This window comes from Podarcis cretensis (assembly GCF_951804945.1).
Source record: "Podarcis cretensis genome assembly, chromosome: 3".
Taxonomy (NCBI): Eukaryota; Metazoa; Chordata; class Lepidosauria; order Squamata; family Lacertidae; genus Podarcis; species Podarcis cretensis.
Genome location: NC_137172.1, coordinates 116,045,599 through 116,071,023, shown reverse-complemented (window position 1 = coordinate 116,071,023; position 25,425 = coordinate 116,045,599). Strand labels below are relative to the sequence as shown.

The window sequence follows — 25,425 nt, the reverse complement described above, 5'->3', positions numbered from 1 at the left end:
AGGTTTGAGTTCATTTACCACTACAATAAGTCAGTTGCACGCTATAAAGTCTAAAACAATAGTGTGGCAACTTGAAACGATTTGTTTTCACTTCCAGCGGTTACTACTCTGGAAGTTGTTTCATACAAAATCATTCTCCTGCCTCCAGGCCAATCCTTACTACTGGTACTGAAAGAGGTCTAAGAAAGAACAGTTCTTGATAACACTCCTCCCCCCCCCCCCCGCCAGCCATTTATTGTTATTTGAGAAAATTACTGTATTTTTCGCACCATAGGACGCACCGGACAATAGGACGCACCTTGTTTTAGAGCGGGGAGAACAAGAAAAAAAAAATCTCCCCCTCTTTGCCCAGCGCCCCTTCAGCGAAGCGGTAGGAGGTGCTGCACAGAGAGGGGGAGAATTTCCCCCCTCTTGTTTTCCCGCTCTAAAACAAGGTGCCGTTTAAGGTGCATTCAGGCAGTGCACCGACCCCTCTCGCTCTCCAGGCTTCAGGTTCCTTTCGACCTGCTCTTTGGGGCTGGTGGGGGGAAGCCCACTACCAGCCCCAAAGAGCAGGTCAGGGAGCAGTGGAAAGGCGCAGTGGAGAGGCTGCTGCCATAGTCGCGCATCACTTCTCCAGCTGGGAGAGGGTCGCGGGGGGCTGCTTTAGCCCCGCACGCGCTCTCCCGGCTGGAGAGGTGACGCGCGGCTATAGAGGCTCCTGCCATAGCCGTGCGTCACCTCTCCAGCCGGGAGAGGGTCGCGGGGCTATGGCGTCTTCGCTCCATAGGACGCACACACATTTCCCCTTCATTTTTGAAGGGGAAAAAGTGCGTCCTATAGAGCGAAAAATACGGTATTTCTGGCTTACAATACCATCGTTCTGATCTCCTGCTTTCTGAGCCTCATATTCTTTCTCCACTGGTCTCTGTTTGACACTGATCCTCATATATGTAAGTAACTCCATTTGATAAGGGGATGAATTGAGTGAACAGCCACTCTAAAACACAGAAAAGCTTGATTCAGATGCCAAGCCAAACAAAGTGTTTGGAAAATGGACCTGTGCTGGCACTTTTAAGTACCTGGTGATTGCATCTAGGTGAGTTTTGAAATACCTTTTGCAGTTTGAAAGGCAACCCCCCCCCTGGGGGGGGAGAGAAGAGAGCAAATTGCATAATGTATTTTGGGGTGAAGCCTCTAAAGGCTACTCTGCAAAAGAAATTGAAAAATCCAATAGGGGTTGCAGAAATCTATTCTATATAGTTACTTTAAAAGCTATTTGGCATTTGACTCTTAATTTTCAAAGGGAACAGTATTTTGGAAACATCTGCCCCATTCCCATTTTTGAGCATGATAGGCTTTTGCCTAAGGTTATTCTTAGATGCATGTTCTTACATTGGGTGAGGAATCTCCTGATCCCAAGTGCTTCACACTTTTCTGCTTTTCTCTTTTGCTGTGACAGCTGGATCTGTTGCTGGACAAAATTGCTGATTCACTGATTTCCTCATCCCTCTTCCTTCTATAGCATGAATCACGAGGCTGCATAAAAACTGCTGCTTACTAGCTGTGTTTTTGTAGACTCTAAACTCTTGGCTGTGCTATGAGTTTTGTTCCTACTACAACTTGTTCAGATTCCTTCTCTTGAGGAATCTCTTGATAGACATTTTACTATGTTTTGATATGTGTTGGAAGCTGCCCATAGTGGGCATCATCATCATCAGGTTCGATCGCCATATGGGACAGCTGCATATTTGGGTTGGACTAGATGATCCTCAGGGTCCCTTCCAACTCCACGATTCTATGAAACTATTATCATTGAGGAATCACTGTTTATCTGTAGTACTCCTTGTCCATTTCCCATCTGAATGGTCCGTGTTTACAGCAGCATTTTTTTGCAGTTGTGTTAGCCTTGAACAATGCTAAAGTCGCTACTGGCCTTGAATGTATTCAAGTGCTTGAAACCACCCCTTTCTGATTTTTTTTCCCTAGACAGGACTGGGGAACTCATGGCCCTCCAGGTGTTGTTGCACTAGAACTCCCATCAGCCTCAGCCAACATGGCCAGTGGTCTGGGATGATGGGAGTTGTAGTCAGCAACATCTGGAGAGCCAAAGGTTTTCCATACCTGTTTTGGACACTCTTATTTCTAAGATTGTCATTTACTTAGTACATCCCAAGCTTTTCCAGAATCAAATCCAGTCAAGTTGTTGTCTAAAATGGCAGCTTACCAGTACTCTAGATCAGAGTTTCCCAAACTTGGTTCTGTTTTTGGATTACAACTCCCATCATCCCCAAACTAATTTCAGAAGTGGAGGAAGCGATACTTCTTAGATAAGCATGCTTTTGCATGAAGGTCTAGCAGGAGTGGGAACATTTTTCAGCCTCAGAGCTTCATTGCCTTCTGGGCAAGCTTTCATGGCACACTTGAGAGAGTGGGATCAGAGGCAAATGTGAGCAGAGCAATGTGTATAAATTTTACCTTTGTACAATAGGCTAGTTTCTACACACAGACTCACACTCCTCTTTATCCTCCATCAAGGCAAGCAAGGGTCAATTGAAAGCACACATTCTTAACCAGGCAAAAACACTTTGGTAGGATGTGAAGCAGGGAGGAGCTATGAGTGAGGGGTGTGGCCTTGGAAGAGCATGTGCAGTTGGAGAAACTCAAGAGGGCCAGATAGAGACTCCAGGAGGACCATATTCTGTCCCCAGGCCTGAGGTTCCCAACCTTGATCTCTAAATTTCCAAGGTTTATTTAACCCAGATCTTCACTTTGCAACCTGTGGAACTAGCTTTTTCTTGATGAAGAAAATTTTCTTGCATGCTTGAAGAAAAAACACTTAGTTGATTCACTGGGGAAAATAAATTTACATATAATTTATAGATACAAGGATCTGTATATTGAGGCGGCTCCCTCCATCTGTCCCACTCCTGGCAGTATGGGAGTAATGACAGTGGCTTATCTTACAGAATTATTGTCATGATTATAGCAGCATGTATGTTACATAAATGCCTGTATTGTTGTTAGAGCCTGCATCTGATGGCTCAGGGTTAATTGTTTGTACGTTCAGTTTAGATTTTAAGTTTTATGGTAACACATACATGCCAATTAGACAGGATTAAACAAGTCAGGTGTTTGTGTTTTTTTTTTAATCTGACAATCACTGAAACATTCTAACACAGAACCATCAAATTAAGTGAAATACAGCTGTGGGCAAAATAGATTCCTTGACAATTATACACCACATTTCTTGTAACATTGTACAATCACAAAGAATGTCTATTTACTTGTACATGCTGAATCATTTTTCATATTGCAGAACACTAAAGTAGAAGTAAAACATCAGAGGCTGCTCTTAAGTTGGTCACATGCAGTCTGGGGATGGATGGAGTGTCTCTTGTGTCTTTGGGAGCGATTTGCCAGGTGTGGGTTTACACTGTCCAGCTGTGCATGCTTGCACACGCACAAACACACACATACAGTACAGTGACAGCAGGAGACAGACATGGGCAAGAATGCACTGATGAGTCTGGGCTTGGGGCCAAACTAGACATGATGGTGACAGGCCTATGACTTACCTCTCTGCAATCTGTCTCTCTTGGGTACTCTTCAGTGTCAGAGCTTGGCTGAAAATCAGCGAGCTCAGCTAGGAGGAAAGCATTTGAGAGGAGAGGGTATGGAGAGATGATTGACTGTTCCTCACCTGCTTGCCCCCATTTTCCTTTGAAATGCTCTGTAGGGGTGTGGCCTGCATTTAAACAAATGAATCAGCTACTATTGTGTGTGCCATTTGACCTGTAAGGGAGCCCTGGGAGCTTGGTTTTGGAGACTGTACGACAGAAATGAACAATCCATTCAGTTGTTGCAAGTGAGAGGAGCAAACCACCAACACTGGCTTAGCACTATGTTCACACCTGAGATCACGGTTTGCATTGTTCCAAACAAGCCAAGGTTTGCTCTTTGCTTCCTGATCATGTTTTGTTTGATCAAACTAAACCAGAATTATTGGTTCAGATAAAGCAAGTAAAGCAATTACTGGTTTCACTTGCACTAGAGTAGGAGCAAGGTGGGAATGACATTAGTATTCATGATAAAGCATATGATTAGCATATGATTTCATGTGATGTAAAAACTGGGTTACTAGCCATGCTTAAGAGCTAGTGATTAAAGGGTTTAGGGGTCACCAGTGCCTTTCTCAGCTTGCTCTAGTTTTTCCATACTACAGAGTGTTGAGCTGAATCAAGGAAAGAAATGTACCCGTTGTTGTTTGAGCTGTTCCTAGATTTTGGTAGCGTAACTCCTGACTGATAGCTTCTGGAGGCAATATGCCTCCTGCTGCTGGTCCCTTATTGCTTACAATCCTTTGCAAATAACATGTTTTTATATCAGTTTTAACTTTGAAACGTTACTGCGTTAGGTGATTTGCAAAGTTAAAGTTTTAATGCAAATATTTTATCAACTCAGACAATCTTACAGTTTCCATTCTTCTTACATACACATAGGTTTTGTTTCTTTGTTGCCTTGTATTTGCGAATGAAACTAGAACCCAAGTAGGCAACATGGTGGACTCCATATGTTATTGGACTCAAGCTCCCATCAGCTCTAGCAAGGATGGCCAGTAGTCAAGGATTATGGGAGTTTTAGTCCACGGCATCGGAGGCAACCACACTGCCTATCCTCAATTTAGAAGGAACACTTTGAAAACAATGAAATTAGTACCTTGCTGTCAGTTTGTACCTTCCTGTGTTGAATAGCTAATAATAGAAACATCCTTAGTAATAGCGCTCTAGAAAGACAAAAACATGTGCCTTGAAGCTGATGAACATAGTTGACCTTGAACATCAGCTATTATTTTGGGGTTGCTGGCATATTGCTGCTAAGAACATCACTTCTTGACTTTTTATTGACTTAAGACTAATCTTGAAATGTAGTTCTTGAAATACCTACTTGAATAAATAGTCTAAAACCTTTCATATTGAATTGCTTAGAGCAGCAGGTATAAACTGATTCTTGTGAAGTTTCTCTGCACTTTAGAGGGAAAGCAAATAATAGCTTAACAGAGATTTTTGACTGCAGGGTCTCATATTCTGTAATGGTATTTTGGTATTCTAGGTGGCTTGGAAATATACCAGGTCCATGTATGCATATCAAGGTAAATCCAGGATTCCTGGTTTATCCTGGCATACTGTGAATGAGCAACCTGCTGGTCTCTCATGCTTTGCTTTTCCCTTTGTGTGAGCAGCTTAGACTAACCAATAAGCCAGAGGTTTTCAACCTTTTGGTGTTCATGGCTCCCTTGACCAACTACATTCTTTCTGTGGCACCCCTTTAGGGCTCAGGAGCCCATTATGTCACCCCTTGCCTGCAGAGCCAGCAGCCCCTCACCCCTTTTTGAACACACTCCTTTGTGGAATGTTCCTTCGGCCTCCTCTCTTCTCCCCTCTTCTTCAGAGTCCTCTGGACAGCCACAGCTGCCACCCCTGGTCTCTGAGCTGTAGCCACCCCCCCACCCCAAAGAGAGGTGCCTTCTCACACCACCCAACAGAGGCCTGGGAAGCACCCCCTGGCCAACACCAGAGGCACCATTCGCCTGGGGAGCTTGTAGCCAGAGCTGCTGCAACAAACAGCTATGCAAGCCTTTGGGAGGCAGAGACCCAAGAGAGCATCAGGTGAGGGAGGGAAGGAAAGAAGGACAGAGGCCAGTGTTGCCTATGGCACCCCTGAACATCATTCAGGGAACCCCAGGGTGCCATGTCACACTGTTTGAAAACCACTGCAATAAGCGATGGCTTATCATAATGTGCAAGCTTAGCATCCTGGGTTGTTGCTTCCAAACAACTAAACCAGGGTTTAATGTGGGCTTTCAAATTCTAGTTTGTGTGGGAGCAAGATTACAAATTACTTATTTGCAATGTGTAATATCTGCAACTGGGTCTGGCTCATCCGTACATTAACTGCATGATCCCCTTGCATTGCAAGTGTGGCATGTGCCCACATGTATTTCCGTCAGGGCTCAACTGACAGGGAGTTCCAGCACAAAGGTCTTTGTTTTGTTAAAAAACCAGATTGTACAGAAGAAGGAAGTGTTGATCTCCTGTCCCATCAACAGGAGGGATAGGGTGGACTCGAAACCCAAGTAAACAAAATGAAAAACAGATAATTTCCCCTGCTATTGTGCCCCAATGAACACAACATAGGACCATTAGCTGAACTGACTGGTTCATTGTTGCATGAAAGGATTAATGAAGAAATACATATAGATGCTGAAGTTGAACTGACCCATATGCTGCAATCCTAGATCAACCTATCTGGGGGGCAAGCCCTATTGAACTCAGTGGGGCTTACCTCTGAGTAGATGTGCACAGGATTTCACTCAGTGTTAAATCACTATCCTGGATCCAGTGAAGTTGGCTGGAAGCTAAAGAGGAAAACCCAAGATGGTTCTGCTTACTTGCTGTAGTTTCCTGGTATTTGTCTCCTCAATGATGCTCATGTTGGAAGAAAACAACAGCCTCACTTTGAAGAACAAAACTGCCCTTTGTGACCTGAGAACAATGTGGCTAAGTACCATACTTAACCTTCTGCACTCTTGTGACTTGTCAACAAATGAAAATAGAATTGATGTAGTATGGCAGTAGTGTCAAGGAGCATATGCTTAGCATATATGCAAAATGAGTCTGGTACTTCTTTCCCAATGTTTCACACGTGACTTCTGGTGTGGCATTCCTTGGCCTTGAGTTGGGGGAGTGGAAGGGAGTCACTTTTATTGGGACAGTGGTGTGGGTTCCAGAAGCACGTAGACCAATGAAATAAAATTGCTGTTGCTAAATTGGGTTGTTTTATGTGTGTTTGTATTATTTTTTTACTGCTGGTTTTCCAAGGTTTTTGATGGTTTTTGTTTCTAATAGTTATGAACTGCCTCCAGTACAGGAGGTGGGATTAGAAATAAGCTCTCCCATGAGTGGTCAGCCCCCATAACAAGGTTGTCATCATTTAGCAGTCAAGGCTTCATAGTTGCAGTGCACATGCAGTCTAGATTACATACAAAATACCTACATTTGTATACAAAATCTACATCTTGACAAAAATTTCCTAGGGTCACCAGAGGCCTGTTAGAATTATTAGGGGACTGCATCTGCCTGTGGCCATCTCAGCTGTCAGGGGGAAAAACCCATACTGAACTTTAGTGACACTTCCAGGCATTTTGCCTTTGTGCATTTGCAGTCACAGAAGGGGAAGAATGGAGCTGAATTTGCTCCCTCGCCCTTGCCGTTCATGCATTGGGGGAGGTTGGGAGCAGGAGAGTCTGCTGCATACATGTAGGCTACCCACGCAATTTACTGCTCTGGTTTGCAGGATTAGAGATCGTAAAGGGACCCTGACAGTTAAATCCAGTCGCGAATGACTCTGGGGTTGTGGAACTCATCTCGCTTTACTGACCGAGGGAGCCGGCGTTTGTCCGCAGACAGTTTTTCTGGGTCATGTGGCCAGCATGACTAAGCCGCTTCTGGCAAAACCAGAGCAGCGCACGGAAACGCCGTTTACCTTCCCGCCGAAGCGGTACCTATTTATCTAATTGCACTTGGATGTGCTTTCAAACTGCTAGGTTGGCAGGAGCTGGGACCAAGCAATGGGAGCTCACCCCGCCGTGGGGATTTGAACCGCTGACCTGATCGGCAAGCCCTAGGCTCAGTGGTTTAGACCACAGCGCCATAAGGAAAGCCTATAAGTATACAGCAGGCTACTCACTTCAGACGTCCCTCCCTCCATCTGGATTATGGGAGTGGTGTCTGTGAGTACATGGCAGCAGGGGTAGCAAGTTCAGCCCTGCTCTCCCCTTCTCATTTGTAAACACATGGAAGGGAGAATGCCTGAAAAAGGCTATGGAGAGCAAGGCATGTAAATGTGTTACATCAGGGGTTCTATGCCCAGAAATGTATTGTCACCATCAGAAGTGATGGTGCTTTACACTGGGTTAGGCCTTTCTCAGTCTCTTCCCTGTAACATCTGTGTTGTAGCTGAAAGAGGCTCCTTGGGAAGCAGAGGTTATGGGCAGGGATCCAAGGAATTGTGGGATTAATTCCATGAGCCCAAGAGGGCTTTACACTTTTAACAGCAGCCTGCCGTTGTGCCTGGCAAACTGAGTTTTTGAAAACTATGAAGGATTTCAAAAGCACTTTGTCACATGATGTGGGGTGTGTGTGTGTGTCAGCTGTTTTCAAAGAAGAATGAGAAGCCTAAAGTTTCATGCAAGCCCATTCTGTGAGTCTAAGCAGCTCTTTAGATCTCAACCAGCAGCCCTGTTCCCTGCAGGATGCAGTCTGTTGCTGTTGCTACAGGACTGGTCCATATGAGCCAAGGGTTGAGACCTCTCAAATTGAATGGTGCTTTCTTAGTAGACTGGAAAAAAGGGTGCATATACTGTCACCTATAAAAGGAACCATAGGGACGCAGGTGGCGCTGTGGGTTAAAGCCTCAGCGCCTAGGGCTTGCCGATCGAAAGGTCGGCGGTTCGAATCCCTGCGGCGGGGTGCGCTCCCGCTGCTCGGTCCCAGCGCCTGCCAACCTAGCAGTTCGAAAGCACCTCCGGGTGCAAGTAGATAAATAGGGACCGCTTACCAGCGGGAAGGTAAACGGCGTTTCCGTGTGCGGCTCTGGCTCTGGCTCTGGCTCTGGCCAGAGCAGCGATGTCACGCTGGCCACGTGACCCGGAAGTGTCTCCGGACAGCGCTGGCCCCTGGCCTCTTAAGTGAGATGGGCGCACAACCCCAGAGTCTGTCAAGACTGGCCCGTACGGGCAGGGGTACCTTTACCTTTACCTTTATAAAAGGAACCAGCACTCCTTGCTGCTTAAGTCCTTGGTGATGTTTTAAGAAATATTTGATTTTTATATCTTGTAGGGTTTTTATAAAACTATTGATGATGCAGCCAACTTGCAGCCACATCTCTTACTGGCTCTCACTTTTAGAGCAATTTTCCTTCCTACCATGAAGCAATACATACAGTCCTTGTAAAATGGCCGTAATGATATGAACTCAGAAGTTGCCATTGATGTGACCAGCAGCGACCCATCATTTCTCTCCCCTCCCCCCCATTTTCAAGGTGAATTTTCTTTAGAGTTAAGGGGAGAGAAGTCTTCTTTCCGCTACTAGTTAAGGGAAACTTCATTTGACTGGGACACCGTGTGTGTGTGTGTGTGTGTGTGTAAAATGTGAATTGCCCACATGTAAAATATGTGTGTGAAATACGTATTGTCTTTGCTCATCCTCTTGCTGCTCCGCTGTGCATGGAACGTCCTTTCAGATTGCCTGTGTGGTGCCATCTCTTTTCCCTTCTTCAAATCCCTCCTCAAAACCCACTTCTCCTGTGAAGCTTCCAGCTTAATTTCTCTTCAGTCCTTATCCCCCAGTGGACAAGTGTGTGTATTTACATGCTGCATTCATACTGTTTGCATTCATCCCTTGTTCACAGCTGTCTCTCCTTGTTGCCTTCCTCAATGTCAAAAGTTAGGCGATTATGTCCTATGGGCAAAAATATGTCTCTTTTTGTTAGTTGTTCTGCAGAAGAGATGTACGCTAATGGTACTGTGTAAATGATGCAGTGCTGAGAGTGTGTTCCCTCCTAATAACACCACACTAATGAACCACTTGCAACTTCTGTCAACTAAAACTTAAAAGCCAAGCAGACAAAAGTCAGCCACGTAAGGCTAAACAAAACCTCCCTGGCCATTATCCTTAAAGGTTAAGATAAAGGGACCCCTGACCATTAGGTCCAGTCATGGCTGACTCTGGGGTTGCAGCGCTCATCTTGCTTTATTGGCCTAGGGAGCCGGCATACAGCTTCTGGGTCATGTGGCCAGCATGACTAAGCTGCTTCTGGCGAACCAGAGCAGCTCACGGAAACGCCGTTTACCTTCCCTCCGGAGTGGTACCTATTTATCTACTTGCACTTTGACGTGCTTTCGAACTGCTAGGTTGGCAGGAGCAAGGACCAAGCAACAGGAGCTCACCCCGTCGTGGGGATTCGAACTGCTGACCTTCTGATCGGCAAGTCCTAGGCTCTGTGGTTTAACCCACAGCGCCACCTGCCCCCTATTATCCTTAAGAAGGGTTAATTCTTTCTAGGTAAAAGGAGGCACCTCATCAAATGACCACAGGGTTCTTCTTGCTCAGCTGTTCATTTCTCCCTGCCCAAAGACTTTTTCCAGTCTCATCCTAGAGACAAATAGGGAGGGGATGGCATCAGACCAGAAGAATCTTAGCATATTGTTAAAGTTGTGAAGGAATGTAATGGCTTGATGAAACACACAGATGTTATGTTACTCGACTTCTATCAGAGCTGTGCAAGTTGTTAAATGCTTCCAATTCTTTGTTTTCAAATTTAAGGTTTGCGCTTTCTCCCTTCCTCCTTTTTTAAATTTTGCAAGAAGGGGGAGGGGACCCATTGCTCACTGATAGAGAACCTAGTTAGCACGTAGCTGGTGTCAGCTGCAGTGCCCAACATCTCCAGTTAGAGCAGGAAACCTGTGGCTTTCCACATGATAATGGACTTCAACTCCTGCCATCCCTGACCATTGCTCATGCTAGATGGGACTGAAGGGAATTAGGAGTCCATCTGTGAATTAAATTATCTTGGAGAGCAGAATATAGAAGGTTCCCTGAGGGGTTGGCCAACAGAGTTGCCAGTACTGGTCTTGATGGGCCAGTGATCTTCTTACCTTTAAGGCATCTTCAGATGTTCGTTTTTTACAGGAGCACTACTATTCAAAGCGTTTGCTGAGCTTAAATGGCAAAATGCTCTAGCTTGAACTAGTGTGTCTGCTGCCTACAAATGAACTGCCTATATTACAATGAAATAATCCTGTCAGTCTAAAAAGTTTCAGAAGGTTAGCGTTAGTAGCACACTAAAGTACGTTAATGTTTTAGAAAATGTCAGCCCATGAGTCGATTATTGGAAAGTAAAACCATTGCTCTGTGCCAGGGTTTTTTTAAAAAACGTTTTGACTTGATTTGAAGAAAGTTGCTGATCACATAGTCCAAAACAGGATGACCTGTACTGATAGGAATGCATTGGGTTGTGCATTGATCACCACTTGAAGCATGTCCAGTTTATGGCAATATGTTGTGATTGCAATAACAAATTCACTAAATTATGTAATCACATTTAGATCACTTTTCAGAAAGTTCACATGTTCCATAAATGTAGCATTAAATGATTGTGTTTAATGTTTACTGCTAAATTAGTTTAGTTTGCTTTCAAACTGTGTTACCTTTAACATGTTTGCTTCCTGCTGTTCAATGCAAAATTTACTGATAGTTGATCTACCCTATGTTTTTCCCCCTTACTGAAAGGACTGTAGTGATTAGACTTACTTAGCCAAGAATGCTGACCTGCACTTGAAGCACCAGTTCCCTATGCTGTAAAATATGGGGAGATGTATGCCAGTAATTAAATTAAATAAATAAGTGCTAGCTGGCCAGCATATGTTGTTCTGGGAAGACATGTTTTTCCAGGAAAGATTGACCAGCAATACTGATGGGTGGTGTGATGCCCGCTTTGCTTTCTTGTGCTATAGTGCTTGGTTTGATTTTATTGCATTGACATCTGTGCAAGAACCATCTTTGTCTTGTGGCCCACTGTGATCTGGACTAATTGGGGAAAGGATTGCCTGTTTTGAGTAGATAAGATAAGCCTTTGAACCCTTCCAAAGTTAATTCTCTTGCTCATTTAAAAACAGACCTGATAGCAACATCCCCCCCCACTTGCATGGGTTAGCACTTTTATTTAACGTATTTTTTGTACCATAACACTCACTTTTTTCCTCCTAGAAAGTAAGGGGAAATGTCTATGTGTGTTATGGAGGGAATGCCTACAGGTGGCGGGGGGGGAGGGGAGATCTGCTGCAGTCGTGAGCAGAGGATCCATGGTTCCCCTTCCTTCCCTCCTCTGTGGCTTGCTTTGAAACAGCAAAGTGGGAGAAGAGCCGCTGAGTGGGGAGGAGAGAGGGACAGAGAGCCTGCTTCTTTAAAGGAGCAAAGCAGGAGAGGAGAGGAGCTGCTTACACGAGTGTAAGCGGCAAGTGTAAGCGGCTCCTGTCCGGTTGGTTCCTTTAAAGCAAGCAGGCTCTCTGTCCCTCTCTCCTCCCCACTCAGCTCGCTAAATAGCAGCAAAGTTTTTCAGCTCACTAAGCCGGGGATGAGTGGGGAGGAGGGAGAAAAGCAGAGCCTGCTTGCTTTAAAGGAGAGGAGAGGAGCCTTCTCCCCTTATACCCCTCTTCTTCATTATTAGCAGCATCTTTCTCCACCCATCCCACGCATGCTCCTTGTCCCTTGAGTGCTTTTCCTTCCCTCCTCACTTAAAACGTGGTTACAAAGCACGGATCCACATGGATCCTCAGGATTTTTGCACTGGGTCACCCCAAATTCACCATCAGATCACATAGCATGTCCATGGCTACATCTTGCACCAAAAAAATCACGCACCCACTGTTGCCTGGGGCCACAGTGGTGCAAAAAACGTGGTTACAAAGCATGGATCCACATGGATCCTCAGGATATTTGCATTGGGCTGCTCCAAACTCACTGTCATCACATGTCTGTGGCCACAGCATGAACCCCAAAAATCATACACCCACTGTTTCGTTTAGAATATTTTTTTTCTTGTTTTCCTCCTCTAAAAACTACATGCGTGTTATGGTCGGGTGCGTGTTATAGAGCGAAAAATACGCTAATTAATAAGCAATTTACCAATTTACCAAAGTTGTGCAGGGACTTAAAAGCCGGACTTTTTGCCCTCTTATTCACTAGCATGAGAGGTAAATGGTAGTACCCTGATGACCTTCTTATGACCATATGACTTGTGGCCTTAAATTGAAATACAAGTACTTGATACGAGTCAGCAGTACTAATTTGCAGTATTTTAAAATGCAAGCATTCTTGTATAAAGCAGTAGCATTATTTGACCCATCCAGGGTGAAAAATTGACCAGTTTCACAGACACAGGAGCCACTCACACACAGTACATTTGTCTTACCAGGATTCAAGTTCAGCTTGTTTTTCCTCATCCATCTCAACATTGCTTCCAGGCACCAATCCAGGGACTGCATGTCTTCTCCCAATCCAGATGTAATTGAGAGATAGAGCTGAGTGTCATCAGCATACTGATGGCACCTTGCCTCAAAACTAATGACCACTCCCATCAACTTTAGATTTGCATTTCTCAAACTGCAGCCCCAGTTTCTTCCAGTGCAATAAACTGCTTTTGAAACTTGGGAGTTTCAAAAGCAGCTTATGGTATAGTGGTTTGTTCTTTGCAATGCATAGTTTTCTGTATTATAGCCTTAACTTTTACATATTTGCTGATGTCAGAGGTGGTGTAAAATCTATTTACTATAAGTAAATATGCCTGTTTAAATTAAAGCCAGGGCAGTCAATGCTCAGAGCTTCCCTGGTGTTTATTACTGGGGGGGGGGGGATGACTCGTTTTAGATTTATTTGAAAGCCTATGATCCATTTTGAAACTTTAAAGTCTTATGATTTTAAACTCACTTAGTTTATGACCAGGCTGAATTATCCTTAAGTTGCCTCTCTGTTAAGTATTTGTGACCTGGGTAGACTTACTTGGCCTGCCAAATTATGTAATCTGATGTTAAATTGTTTGGCTCATTAACAACTGATTGGGATTATGTGCTGTACAAGTTAATAAAATCTTAGTAGGGCTCAGTCCTCAACATCAACTTTGACAAACTTCTATTTTTCTTTAAACAGTAACACTTTCTGTCCACCATAACAGAAGAGCTATGTAATAGGCTCATCATAACTGCCTGCACTATTCAACTTACTTTCATTCCAAGTTAAGTATATGAGACTCGGAATGAATCATTAGAAATAGTTGCAGAGAAACTAATTGATTCAACGGCAAGTTACGCACAATAGATCAGCAAGCTTTTTCAAACACAGCAGTAAGAAACTTATGCGTAAACACTGAATCAAGTTCCTCACTTGTATCCCAGTGCCAGATTTGTGATTCTCTTTGTTTGGGTAGTGTATTGGGAGTGGCTTTGTACAAAAAGTGATTAACACTCGAGAGCACTCTGGGCTCCACTTTCAAGGGCTCTGTTCTCATTTATTTCCTTTCGGAGCTCATAAATGCTGAAGTGGTTAGACCAATGAAAGTTACTAGATAATTGCAGCACTAAGAATTGCTACTCTGCAAGCTCCATTTCATTGGGGCTGTTGAAAACTCCAGTAGATTGGCGGATAAAATTAGTTGCATTTTGGTCCCGTAAGAAATCAACTAGTTTTGACAAATTTAGGATCCGTTTACATCACTGAGATTCAAGAGCAACTAATTTGGGGCTTGTCAACACCAGTGTTTACTGTATTACCTTTTAATTTGCATAGTCCACATGCAATACCCTCAAACAACACCTGTCTCAATGCTTACCTGTTATGGAGATAATCTGAAAAACTGAGGGAAATTGGGTTCTAAACCACTCTCCTCAGGGTCACAGATGATTTTATTTGGGTGTTTTTGGCTGGGTGACTCAATTTTCACTTTCTTCCATTCCCCTGTCCATTCCCACTACTTCCTTGATGCTCTCATTTCTTTCTGCCTGTGCTCATAACTATTTCCTGTGAGCTCCTGAACGGAGGTTCTCCCCTCCACCCCGGTCCTTGATCCCCATGATTTGCAGAAAACCAGAAGACTGCACAAGCAAATTTACAGTTGCTTGACTTGCCCACTTCATAAGTGGGTTTTTGTTTTTGTTTTAAAGCTGCCTGTGCACATGCATTGGCATAAAACAGCGGTGGCCAACTCCCAAGAGACTGTGATCTACTTACAGAATTAAAAACTGGCAGTGATCTACCCCCATTGGGGGGGGGGCGGTTCAGGTCAAAGTTATTGAGATTTTTTTTAGGGAGGAGGAAAGCCCCGTTTTTAAGGGTTTTTTGGGGAAAAGAGGAACAGACACACACTAACAAATTGCTGGGGAAACAAATAGCCTCACTCTGTAAACACCATCTTCCATTCTGCAGATGGTGCAGCAATGGAGGGCGGGACAGGAATCAATTTTAGCATTGCTAAGGAAGGGGACCCTGCGATCGAACGCGATCTACCAAAACCTCCCAGGGATCTACCAGTAGATCGTGATTGATTTGTTCGACATCCCTGGCATAAAAGAATCAACAAATTAGACGGTAGGGACACATCCCAAAGGGAACACCTATTAGTTGTTTCCCATGCACAGATTCAAATATAGGCATTTGTGGACCACACTAGCCTAATGTGAATGGAGAAAAAGCACCGTATTTTTTGCTCTATAAGACACACCAGACCACAAGGCGCACCTAGTTTTTGGAGGAGGAAAACAAGAAAAAAAAACATTCTGAATCTCAGAAGCCAGAACAGCAAGAGGGATCTCTGCACAGTGAAAGCAGCAATCCCTCTTGCTGTTCTGGCTTCTGTGATAGCTGCGCAGCCCGCATTCGCTCCATAAGATGCACACACATTTCCCCTTTTTAGGAGGGAAAAAGTGAGTCTTATAGAGCAAAAAATACGGTAGATTAACAGCTAATTCATGCTCAAATGTGGACAATCTCTCGGTGTGAATTCAACCCAATTTATGCTTCAGATAGGGTAGGTTATTGTAGTGTTTGGTGGGTTCAGCCCTTGATTGATGATCTGGCCAAGCAGTTTGGAATGGGATTAGATGTTTTTGGTTGCTTGCCTTTGGTTATCCACTTTAACATACTAATAAGTTACCTGCGTTCAGTAACTTGTGGCATCTAACTGCTTCTTCTCTTCCTTCCTTTTTGTCATCCTGCAGTGTTCTGTGCCAAGGTCTTTGTGGCTAGGCTGCTCCAACCTGGTAGAGAGCATGTGCGCACTGAGATGCCTGCAGAGCATGCCCAGTGTCAGATGTCTCCAGGTGCCTTTCTTCTTTCTTGTTGTAAATGTGTTATGCTTATGCTGTGGTCATTGTTAAAATCTCGCTGGGTTCAATTTAAATATTATAGCCTTCTGAATGTTTTCTGTATGATCCTCTTCAGTTTTTTGTAGGAGCCCTCTCTGCATGATAAAACTCCTAATTTGAAAGTAGTACGCATTTTGCTCTACCTGTTGCCTCCAGTTGCGATGCAAATAAGGCTTGCATGCTGCCTGTTTTTGTTTGTGAGTTTCCACAGTAAAATCATTGGAATAATTGATGAAGGGTGGTGTGAAAATACAAAATAAACAAATAAATCTGCCAAGCAAATACAATGATACATCAGTTTAATTCCTTTCTCGACTGCATTGAATCCTCCATGTATACAGCAAATCTTCCTGAGAAAGTTTTTGTAATGTTCAAAGAGAAGAGATTTTTAGATGGAAGAAATCAGGGGCTCTCTTGTGCCAGTGTTAAAATTCTTACAATAGTGCTAGCATGGAACCCACTTAAATGGCTTGAGTTTCTTTCAAATGAATGAATTTATTTATTTTTAATTATGGAGCTTGAGAACATGTGTAAATAGCAAGATCACTAGCTCTGATTCTCTTCACAATGGTACATTTAGTTTTGTATAGGTATTGCTAAATAATAGCATATGGTAGTGCGTTTATTAATTTTTGAGGGCTTCGTTTGTGGACATAGCTGAACTAAGTATGGCAAATGATTAGTAATTTATTTGGGCCACTGGGATCATTTTAAATTGTCTCTAGTGGCCAAACTCAGTGGCTTACCCACCAGGACCTTTGTGCACTTCTCGCTCTGGGATTTCACTATGTGGGCTTAAATGGTCTTTCCCAAGTATGAGAAATAACTTTCACATAAGTTAGGCCACAGGCTATGCAGCAGGTGGATGGGACTTATATTTGTGCTTTGAGATTTGAGGCAGCCCTGTTCTCTCTCTCTGTCTCTCCCTCCCCAACCCCTGTACCTCAAAATGCACAAGGAGAATAACTAGTGTTTTTAGGTGTTTTTTTTCTGTTGACCCTAATAAATATCATAAATATGAGTTGCCCCAAGTCTTCTGAAACATGAATCCTCTATGCCCACAGAGAATAGTGGAATGTTGATCATAATGTAAATCGTAACTCTCTATGTTGGATGCAAATTGTATGTGACATACTGGATTTGACAAGGTGATTGGGTATGTTGTATGGAGGCTTTCCTGGGAATTTAAGGATACAGCCCTCCTTCTTCCATGAGTCATACAGTATAGTGAGATAAAGAAATCAAATAGGTTTCCAGTCTAAATTGCTAACCAGAGCACAACAAAACGCTAACATTTGTTTACTTTCTCTCTAGCTTATTTGCACCTAGATTGTTGATATGAGACTTTACTAAAAAACAACAACCAGACAATTGGTGTTTTTTGTGGATGCTTCCACCAGTGTCATGCCTTAGGACCCATATCTCAAACACCCTATATTATATGACCTTCCTGGATAGTGGCAGAACTAAAACCTTTAAAATACCGTGGTACCTTGGTTTACAACCATAATCCGTTCTGGAGCTCTGTTTGTAAACCAAAACAGGTGGTAACCCAAGGCGCACTTTCACTAATGGGGCCTCGGAAAAAAAATTGTTCGTAATAAAAAAAAGGGTTGTAATCCAAAAAAAGGTTGTAAACCGGGACACGCACTTCCGGGTTTGACGTGTTTGTAATCCGAAACGTATGCAAACCAAGACTTATGCAAACCAAGGTACCACTGTACAACTATTGACCCTTATACAGTGGTATCTCAGTTTACAAACTTAATCCATTCTGGAAGTCCATTCTTAAACCAAAACCGTTCTTAAACCAAGGTACGCTTTCCCTAATGAGGCCTCCCGCTGCCGGTGCCCTTCCACCATTCGGCTTCCGTTCTTAGACCAAGGTAAAGTTCGCAAACCGGGACACTAATTCCGGTTTTGTGAAGTTTGTAAACCGAATCGTTCGTAAACAGGGCTGTTCTTAAACCGAGGTACCACTGTATTTCATTTAGTTATCATATTCTATGTAAATAAAATAGATTTCCTTCTGTATATTCTCTCTTCAGATGGCTCCCTTCAGTAAGTTTATAGAAATGTTAAAGCAGACAGAAAGCTGTCCCCTTGTCATTCTTAACATCACTGGGATAGCTCAGATAGTAGATCATGAGACTTTTAATCTCGGGGCCATGAGTTTGAGCCCCGCATTGGGTAAATAGATTTCTGCATGCAGGGGGTTGGACTAGATGACCCTCGTTGTTCCTTCTAACTCTATGATTCCATTGCAAAAGTGCATATCAGCAGTTAAGTTATGTGTTAGAGAAATGCAAATATAATCCATTATTTGGTATCTTGATATGGTATAAATATAATACCACACTATCTCTTGAAAGTAAGTGTACAAGGTAATGTTTGAGTCTGCTTTGTAGCACTGGTAGCCTGCACTGAAAAGTATACCTTATGCAAAATGTGCACTATGTATAGAAAATAGTGGCAAAGGAGTAAACAACTGATGGTATATTTTTGAACTGACACCTTCTAGCTGTGTTAAACATCAGATAATAAACTTGTTACATATCAAGGGGGAAAAGATTCTCTATTTTCAGTTATTACAATGGAAATAGCAATCTAAATATCCATTTTGGGATTGACCAGCAGAACCTTTATCCATTGGATGGCCAAATCTTTGAAGACTTCTTCTGCTAATGTATGGGAGGCTTTCCTGACTACAATAAATCTAGCAAACCTCAAAAATTGAATTAATGCATACCAGGCAGTTACAGGGAACCAGGCAGAGGGCCTTCTCCATAGGGGCACCCTACCTGTGGAACATCCTCCCTTCAGATGTCAAGGAGATAAAGAATTACACAACTTTTAGAAGACATCTGAAGGCAGTCCTGTTTTGGGAGGTTTTGAATGCTTGAAGCTTTTATTATGTTTTTAGATATGCTGTAAGCCTCCCAGAGTGGCTGAGGAAACCCAGCCAGATGGGCAGGGTATAAATAATAAATAATAAATTTGTTGTTATTATAATAATAATATTATTATTGAATCTGATATGTGTTGGACTACACATGATAAATCCACCCTTGATCATTACCTGAAAATGCATGAGCCTGCCCTTGAAATATGTATGGCTGTGTTATTTGGTGGGAGTCTATTGCAAGCATGCTTCAGAGTTTGGGATGCTATGGATGACAATACAGGACTGCTTCGCAATGTGAGATTGTATGCATGAAAAGCAACCTTCTATTATCATTCTCTTTCTTTGTAAATGATTATATTTTTATTATAATTGCTTAGCTATGTATCTAAGCCTTAGCTCTCATCATCACTCTTATCTGTGAGCTTCTGTCATATTTGTGTATTAAATAAATTGATCTTTGTACATGATGCTCTGTACATAACAAGGAAGGTGTCATTTGACTGAGAGAAAACTACAGAACCAGAGTTTTTATGGTGTCATTCTCTGTGGTGTAACATGGAAGTGTTTTGAGACCTTTTCTGTGTGTTTTTTAAACACAAATCTGTAGAATGGAGTAAATTGTGAAGATGGCCAGCTATTCAGAATAGTAAAATTCAAAGATCATTCCCCTAAGGATCTTTCAGAATTGGGCAAGAGAATGCAAAATAAAATTCAGTGCTGATCATTAATAAATGGCATTTGGAACCATTATTCCTACACATCCACCTCCAAGTGCACACACAGATATCTTAATTGACTTTAACTATTTGATAAATACTTTGCAGTCATTTGAAAATGTCAACTGAGCAGTGTGAAAATGTCAACTTTGAGCAGTGTGATAATGAAGAAAGCAAATGTAATATAAAGAATTTAAGAACAGATAAAAAGCAAGCAATTGCCATCTTAGGTAAAGGTAAAGGTACCCCTGCCCATACGGGCCAGTCTTGACAGACTCTGGGGTTGTGCGCCCATCTCACTTAAGAGGCCAGGGGCCAGCGCTGTCCGGAGACACTTCCGGGTCACGTGGCCAGCGTGACAAAGCTGCATCTGGCGAACCAGAGCTGCACACGGAAACGCCGTTTACCTTCCCGCTGGTAAGCGGTCCCTATTTATCTACTTGCACCCGGAGGTGCTTTCGAACTGCTAGGTTGGCAGGCGCTGGGACCGAGCAGCGGGAGCGCACCCCGCCGCAGGGATTCGAACCGCCGACCTTTCGATCGGCAAGCCCTAGGCGCTGAGGCTTTAACCCACAGCGCCACCTGCGTCCCAATTGCCATCTTAGTTGTAGATTATTAGAATCGTAGGTACAATTTGGCTACATGTACTTGCATTTTGTTAACATTGCTTTACCTCAAACAGCATATCATTTAATTCGGAAAATTATGTTTAAGAAAGGCAAGTTAAAATGATAATCCATTTATTATGGAGAAAAACTTAAAAGGTGATAAATTTGCTTTTGAGGATGTGGTAGGTGCTTATAAAATTGAGTGGTGTGGCGAAAGTGAGTCGGGGGAAGCTGTTACCTCAAAATGCAAGGATCCAGCGTTATCCACAAGAGTTGTCTGACTGCAAGTTGAGCAGCAAAATGAAGTTCTTCAATGTCACAGGAAGCTATGGTAGATATTGGGATGAACAACTATAAAATGTTAGATCAATACATAGAAGTTATAAACTCTGTTAATCTGGAAGCAACCAGTTTCCTCCTTGCCCCTTCCCTTATTTGTTGTTGTTACATTCCTCCACTACCAGGCAGTCCCCATGGCTCTGTTTCTGTGGCTTTAGGTGTTGTTTTTTTAATTTTTTTAAAAATGCTAGCACTTGAATGTAGCCCTAAGAAAACTCTCAGTTCTGGTGTTCATTCTGTCAGAACCAACTGTCTCTGGCACAGTGGAGCAGCTTAGATTAACTACCTCTTAAACTCGTATTTTGCTGGGGGTCAAATACTAGGTTTTATTCTTTTGTTATGTAACAGTCCAGTCCAGTGGGGAGTCAGGAGGGGCATATCAACCACGCTTCCATTTTGTAAGAATTTGCCGCCATTGTAATAAGGAGGGGGGAATTGATTAGCCTAATCCTGGGGCCTCTGGGAAGTACAAAGGAGCTTTGCATCCCAAGCCACCATTGATCTGTCCCTGCCTCTCAAAACACTCTGTTTGAGGGTCGTTCCACAGGCATACCAGGGGCCTTTGCAGTGGGCATTGTCCACCCACTGGTGAAACTCCTGCCTGCTGGCAGAGATGCACCTTCTTCCACATATAGTGGTACCTCTAGTTGGGATCACGATCTGTTCTGGAGTGCCGTTTGCACCCCAAAAGGTCCGCAACTAGAGTGGTGCCTCTGTGCAAGCACGGATTGCGATAGAGCGCTTCTGTGCATGTGCACATGGCGAAACCCAGAAGTATACAAGCCGAAAAGACGCAACGTGACCCTAAGGCAACACGAGGCATGACTGTACTAACTTGCTCTGGCTATGTCAATTCTTTGGGGTGTTTTTAGTTCAGTTATTTGTTTGGTTTTCAGTTTTAGTGGGTATTTCTAAATTAGATCTATATTGTCTTGCTATAGGATGAGCTGCCTTGTGAAGGCTTGGACACTGAAGAGCAGGCTACAAATATTTAGATAAATAAAAAGTATGTGCCTATTTTTTCGGTTTATAGCATTCAACAGTCCTGTTGCAAGTCTTGATGGCTATTAATCTCTGTACTAGATTTGTTACTATGTCTGTGTTGTCTCTGAGCTCTTAGCCTTTAAATATAAGGCAGTCTTGCGAAGAAACTTTCCTCCCCCTCCAAAACAAATCAGTGGTCCGCCTGCCCTTGTCATAGGGCATAGCTTAAGGTGATCATTTTGGGTGGTACTTCACATCAGAAGCTAATTGCAGTGCTGTTTTCACACTCTTTGATCTGGACTATATAGTTACATTTATTTCCCATGCTGTAATGTGCCTGTGTGAAAGACAGAGATGCAATTTTAAATGCGTAGCTTTTTTAAAAAAAAAGGTTTTGGGCCATACTGGAAGATGGATATACAATTGCAGGCATTACCTGTAATGAATAGACAAGTTCTATCTCAAGCACATTTTTAGCCCACCCACCATTTCCCCACTTGCACTTTAAAAACTTTTATTGATGTATGGTTGGCAAACCTTGTCACTTGTCAGTTGCATCAGTTCCAGTTTCTTCTGCCACAGTTGAAGCTGCTTGGAAATGCAGGTGGATTTTGTTTTTCCTGTTCAAAAGGTCATGCACACTGCTGCTCAGCAATACTTTTAAAAAGAAAAAGAGAGAGAAGTCATTGGTGAATCTGATTTCAGCCGTTTCCGCTGAGCAGAAGTTGGACAATGAACTAAGGACTCAGCTAGATTGGTAAAATAAAAGTGTTTTATATGCGTTGTATGCGATATAACACCGTGACACCACATGGTGCTGTGAAACCCCGTCTTTCCCTACCAGATTTCCCTATATGAGTTAACAACATGTTTAACTGAATTGCTTCTTTGACGTCTCTGGATCCAGCCTAAATGGCAATGGGGCGCATTAGAAACATCTATGTGAGATTTCATCAGAATCCAGATTGGTTTTTACCAGGATAGGTAGGTGGGAAGGAGTGGCTTTATCTGCAACAGCTGAAAGAAATCTGTTTAAGCAGGGAAGATAGTAAGTTATGATCTGGCTCGTTTGCATTAACAGAAATGGTGAAAGATTCCTGAGTGATGATGAAAACAGTAAAAGGCATGAGTGATTTCAGCACTAGAAATACTTTTTTCTTTTCATAAAGACTTTCTGAAGCCACCATAGTTTTTCTCTACCAGCTAATACTCTCCAGCCTCTTCTAACTGAAGTTTGTCCAGTCTCCTTTTTGGTCCTGTTTCAGTTTTAGATCATATGCCTTCTGGGCAGCAATTATTTTAGTTTCATGGCTTTGCACACTGCCTGACACCTTAGTGCTAAATAAATATTTTAAAATAGTAAAGTGCTGTAAACAGCAAAGAAATACAGGAATTAAATCCAAAGCAAGTAGTTGTTTTTATCCTTGGTTTCGAGGTGTGTGTGAGTAAAGTTGGGAGGTGCTGAGTGATAACCTGGTATTCTACCTTGTAGCTTACTTGATGTTCTACTGACCTACATTTGCCTCAGCCGTTGCGTGACAAAACTAGGTCAACTTTAGTTTCAGTTCCTAGGTTTTGTCCCATTTGGGAAAGAGGTGTGTTGCTTTTCTTAAGTTTCAAATACTACAGAGAGGAAGATGACAGTAAGCACATGAATAGAAATCTCTGTGCACTGAAAAAGAAAAGAGTATTTTACAGGTGCTCAGGAAAGATATTTAGTCTTAATCTAAGTTTGCGTACATTGTGTCTGTAGAGTTTTGTGAGAATGTATTTCTTTTAACAGTGTTTTTCTTAAAAAACCGGGGTCAGACTTTGAATGGTAAGGTCCCATATTGTTCCCCAAAGTGGTGAAAAGTCTCTCACTTTAAATTATTGCAACAGTATCTGGACTGATCATATTATGCTGAACAAAACTGAACTGCTGTTATGTCTGCCCCATTTGGCTGACTGTTTGGGCAGGAAGCATGTTTTTATATGGCTCATTCATGCTTCTCGCTCGCTCATGCGAGACCCTGGATGAATGAATGTGCTTTCCCCACCCCAAAGGCTTTGATACCGAGGTGAGGGGCCCTTCAGCACAGTGTTGTTTAGGCTGACAATTCTCTTTGCACTTTGTGTTTCTGTATTTGTTTGGCGCTTGCTCCCCAAATTAAAATAGAAGGTTGAAGAAATGTAAAATTTAGGAAGATAAAATCAACTGTAGACTGATGATAAAGATTAGGAAAGAAGTAAATTGTTTTAGGGAGAAAAGGTCAGTTTTGTGCATAGCACCTTTTATTGCACTGGTTTTGGCCACTGTGATATAATGGGTAGTGTTGGACTTCGATTCAGGAAACATGGGGATGAAATCTCCACTAAGTCATTTCACTATTACCTTTCAGTCTGAAGATCAAATGAAAGAGCCCGGTATATGTTGCCCTGAAGTCATAAAAGCTTGGGTGTGATTCGGATGTAATGAACTGGATAATGGGATTGCAGTCGAAAATGTACTTTTATTGGATAACGTTAAGGGACTTTTAGACCTCTACCCCGTCCCCATTTCTCAACTACAAATATGACTACTACTTCTTTTTTCCGATAGTTTGCAAGCAAACATGATATATGCTGTATACAGAAAATTGGATCCATTTGTGTCCTCTTATCAGTTGTGAAAGAATTCTCTTTGAACCAACAGAGGCTTCAGTGAATGGAAAGCGGGCTGGGTACAGGCAATTTTCTCTGATCCCACCTTCCCTCTTGCAGCTCCCTTTGCCATGCCAATACGTTCCAGAGGATTGGGGGACCCTTTGGAACAGCAATGAGACGTGATGTGATGCAAGGGCCTGCAGGAGAAAAGGGGGAATTTGTGAACCCCCCCCTTTATTGCTCACAGGCGCCTCTAATTGATCAAAGAGCCTTCCATCAATGGTGTGACACAGTTGGATACAACCCAGAAAGCTTGAATTTAATTCTTTCTCTTCTACCTGCATTTGAAATCTCATGTCTGTCAATCCCCTCTTCTGTGTTCAAAAATAAAACTTTGTAAAGGCTTGAGGTTGCATTCTTCTGTACTTTGAAGACTGGTTAGGGTGTTAATATTTATAAATCCTATTTAACTATATCTGTTGGATTTAATATACCGTAAATGGCTAAAAGAGTTACTTATGCTTTTGGGATTCGTGTTGCTTTACTGAGTTAGTAATTATAATTCTCAAGAGACCCTTTATTCCTGTTTGCTAGGAAAGACTGCATGGAGTGAGTAAAACTTGCAGTTAGGCATTTCCACACCATTCTTTCTCTTATAATCATGCACCAGAAATTAAGATTATTCAGCACTTACATCACATTTTTAATTGCAGGGAATCTGGTTTTGAAAAGGTCATGACATCCTGGATTTTGTTTTTCCTGCATGTTGTAGGATTTTTTTTTAAACAGTAAGGTGCAGTTCTAAAAGGCGCATGTTTTTGCCCAAGCTTTCCCTGACCTATAAGATCAGCCCCTATTTTTGTCTATAAATTCCCTGAATTCTTGTTTGTGTTCTTATATGCTTTTATAATACTATTTTGCTGGTTTATGTTGTATATTGTTTTAATTATATTCTTTGCAGTTTTCTGTTGTACAGTATTGAGATATTTTTTAAAAATATTATAACCGTTTATAAATGTTTTAAATAAAAATAAATAATTTTTTTTCCTTCCCCTCTGTTGTTTTCACCTGGTGCCTAAAGATATGTAATGGAGACACCAGACAAGCCTCTACTGGGCTATCAAAGCAGTTTCTGTGCCAAAACCAGGCCTAAAGCCCCATTGACATGGAGCTATAAAATCAGTTGAGGAAAATAAGTTCTATCCCTTGCACTTCCAGTCTGCAAGATTTGTTACAGGTGTCTATGTGACAGCTAGTGCTGATGCCTGTAGTTCCAATGACTTGCAGCACAAA

At 42.5% G+C, this 25,425-nt stretch overlaps 1 protein-coding gene across 5 annotated transcripts in view; it reads left to right on the top strand.

Moving 5' to 3' along the window:
* Positions 1 to 25,425, top strand: part of FBXW11 (F-box and WD repeat domain containing 11) — a 93,672-nt gene that overhangs the window by 22,563 nt on the left and 45,684 nt on the right. For 2 of the 5 annotated variants that reach the window (XM_079969892.1, XM_079969893.1), the window contains one exon: positions 15,809 to 15,910. The exons of the other annotated variants lie outside the window; for them this stretch is intronic. In XM_079969892.1, the coding sequence (XP_079826018.1) occupies positions 15,809 to 15,910 (102 nt within the window). The remainder of the gene's footprint in view (positions 1 to 15,808; positions 15,911 to 25,425) is intronic. 5 annotated transcript variants of the gene reach the window in all.